The sequence below is a fragment of the Penaeus vannamei genome, chromosome 3, assembly GCF_042767895.1.
Source record: "Penaeus vannamei isolate JL-2024 chromosome 3, ASM4276789v1, whole genome shotgun sequence".
Classification (NCBI taxonomy): Eukaryota; Metazoa; Arthropoda; class Malacostraca; order Decapoda; family Penaeidae; genus Penaeus; species Penaeus vannamei.
The window spans coordinates 37531907-37534406 of NC_091551.1; the positions used below are offsets into that span (position 1 = coordinate 37531907).

Below are 2500 nucleotides of genomic sequence, written 5' to 3' on the forward strand. Positions count from 1 at the left end.
CGACCCCCTTACCTCTGACGGGGGGCAGATCGGCGAGACACAGCTGATAGACTCGGTCGTTGACCATCACCGACGGCCAGTAGTTGACCCGACCCGACGTTGGCTCGTGGCACGTTGGAAACTCGTTGTGTACGAATTGCTGGGGGTGGAAGGCCGGTTGAGTTGATGGGGGTGGTGGAGAGGGGGATTGATGGGGGTGGAGAGGGGGATTGATGGGGGGTGGAGAGGGGGATTGATGGGGGGTGGAGAGGGGGATTGATGGGGGGTGGAGAGGGGGATTGATGGGGGGTGGAGAGGGGGATTGATGGGGGTGGAAGGCCGCTTGAGTTGATGGGGGTGGAGAGGGGGGATTGATGGGGGGTGGAGAGGGGGGATTGATGGGGGGTGGAGAGGGGGATTGATGGGGGTGGAAGGCCGCTTGAGTTGATGGGGGTGGAGAGGGGGATTGATGGGGGGTGGAGAGGGGGATTGATGGGGGGTGGAAGGCCGCTTGAGTTGATGGGGATGGAGAGGGGGATTGATGGGGGGTGGAGAGGGGGATTGATGGGGGGTGGAGAGGGGGATTGATGGGGGGGTGGATGAGGGGGGATTGATGGGGGGTGGAGAGGGGGATTGATGGGGGGTGGAGAGGGGGATTGATGGGGGGTGGAGAGGGGGATTGATGGGGGGTGGAGAGGGGGATTGATGATGGGGTGGAAGGCCGCTTGAGTTGATGGGGGTGGAGAGGGGGATTGATGGGGGGTGGAGAGGGGGATTGATGGGGGGTGGAGAGGGGGATTGATGGGTGGTGGAAGGCCGCTTGAGTTGATGGGGGTGGAGAGGGGGATTGATGGGGGGTGGAGAGGGGGATTGATGGGGGTGGAAGGCCGCTTGAGTTGATGGGGATGGAGAGGGGGATTGATGGGGGGTGGAGAGGGGGATTGATGGGGGTGGAGAGGGGGATTGATGGGGGTGGAAGGCCGCTTGAGTTGATGGGGGTGGAGAGGGGGATTGATGGGGGGGTGGAGAGGGGGATTGATGGGAGGTGGAGAGGGGGATTGATGGGGGTGGAAGGCCGCTTGAGTTGATGGGGATGGAGAGGGGGATTGATGGGGGGTGGAGAGGGGGATTGCATGGGGTGGAAGGCCGCTTGAGTTGATGGGGGGTGGAGAGGGGGATTGATGGGGGGTGGAGAGGGGGATTTGATGGGGGTGGAAGGCCGCTTGAGTTGATGGGGATGGAGAGGGGGATTGATGGGGGGTGGAGAGGGGGATTGATGGGGGTGGAAGGCCGCTTGAGTTGATGGGGGTGGAGAGGGGGATTGATGGGGGGTGGAGAGGGGGATTGATGGGGGTGGAACGCCGCTTGAGTTGATGGGGGTGGTGGAGAGGGGGATTGATGGGGGGTGGAGAGGGGGATTGATGGGTGGAAGGCCGGTTGAGTTGATGGGGAGTGGAAGGCCGGTTGAGTTGATGGGGGGTGGAGAGGGGGATTGATGGGGTGGAAGGCGTTTTGAGTTGATGGGGGGTGGAGAGGGATTGGAAGACCGGTTGAGTTGATGGGGGGGTGGAGAGGGGGATTGGAGAGGGAGTGGAATTGGGGGTGGGAGGCCGGTTGAGTTGATGGGGGATGGAGAGGGGGATTGGAGAGGGGGTGGAATTGGGGGTGGGAGGCCGGTTGAGTTGATGGGGGTGGAAGGCCGGTTGAGTTGATGGGGGGCTGGAGAGGGGGTGGAATGGGGAGGAGGGATAGGGGTTAGATGGATTGATGGAGGGGAGAGGGGGAAGATTGTTGGGGGTTGAAGGCTGGTTAAGTTGATAGGGGTGGGTGGGGTGGAATGGGGGGGGGAGATGATAGATTCTTGGGGACTGAAGGCTGGTTTAGTAGATGGGGAAGTGGGGGGGTGGAGAGAGGGGGGGAAATGACAATGACATGGCTTGGAGAGGATGGAATTGCGGGATGGAAGGCCGATTTAGGAGATAGAGGGTGGGGAGGGGGGGCGGGGGGTAGTTGTCAGATGGATCGATTTGGGGGGGGAGCGATGATGAGGTTGGAGAAGTGACAATGTTGGGGATTGAAGGCTGGTAGGTTGGGGGAAAAGGAAGGGGATAGTTGTCAGATGAGTTGACGGAAGGGGGGGGGGGTTAATGATAAGTTGAAAGATGATAAAAGGTTGGGATTAAAAGACGGTTTTTTAAATGAGATAGAGGAGAATGGGGGAAGGGGGAAGTTGACAATCAGATTGATAGGGAAGGGAAGATGGTGAGTGGAAGATGATAAGAAAAGCAGGAGACAGCTTTCCCGGGACTGGAAACCGGTTTGGTAGAGAGGAAGGGAGAGGAGGGACAGAGAAAGGGGGAAGAGGGGGAGAGGGGGGGGGAGGGGGGGGATGTGAAGGGGAGGAGGAAGAGAGGAAGGGGAGGAGGGAGAGGAAGGGGAAGAGGGATAGAGGAAGGGGGACAGAGTGAGGGGAAGGGGGAGGAAGGAGAGAGGAAGGGGAATGTGGAGAGAGAGGAAGGGG

At 60.3% G+C, this 2500-nt stretch overlaps 1 protein-coding gene across 4 annotated transcripts in view; it reads right to left on the reverse strand.

Moving 5' to 3' along the window:
* Positions 1 to 2500, reverse strand: part of LOC113803395 (ras-like protein family member 10B) — a 244207-nt gene that overhangs the window by 4287 nt on the left and 237420 nt on the right. For all 4 annotated transcript variants that reach the window (XM_070138823.1, XM_070138801.1, XM_070138816.1 and 1 more), the window contains one exon: positions 13 to 139. In XM_070138823.1, the coding sequence (XP_069994924.1) occupies positions 13 to 67 (55 nt within the window). In that variant the 5' untranslated portion in view covers positions 68 to 139. The remainder of the gene's footprint in view (positions 1 to 12; positions 140 to 2500) is intronic.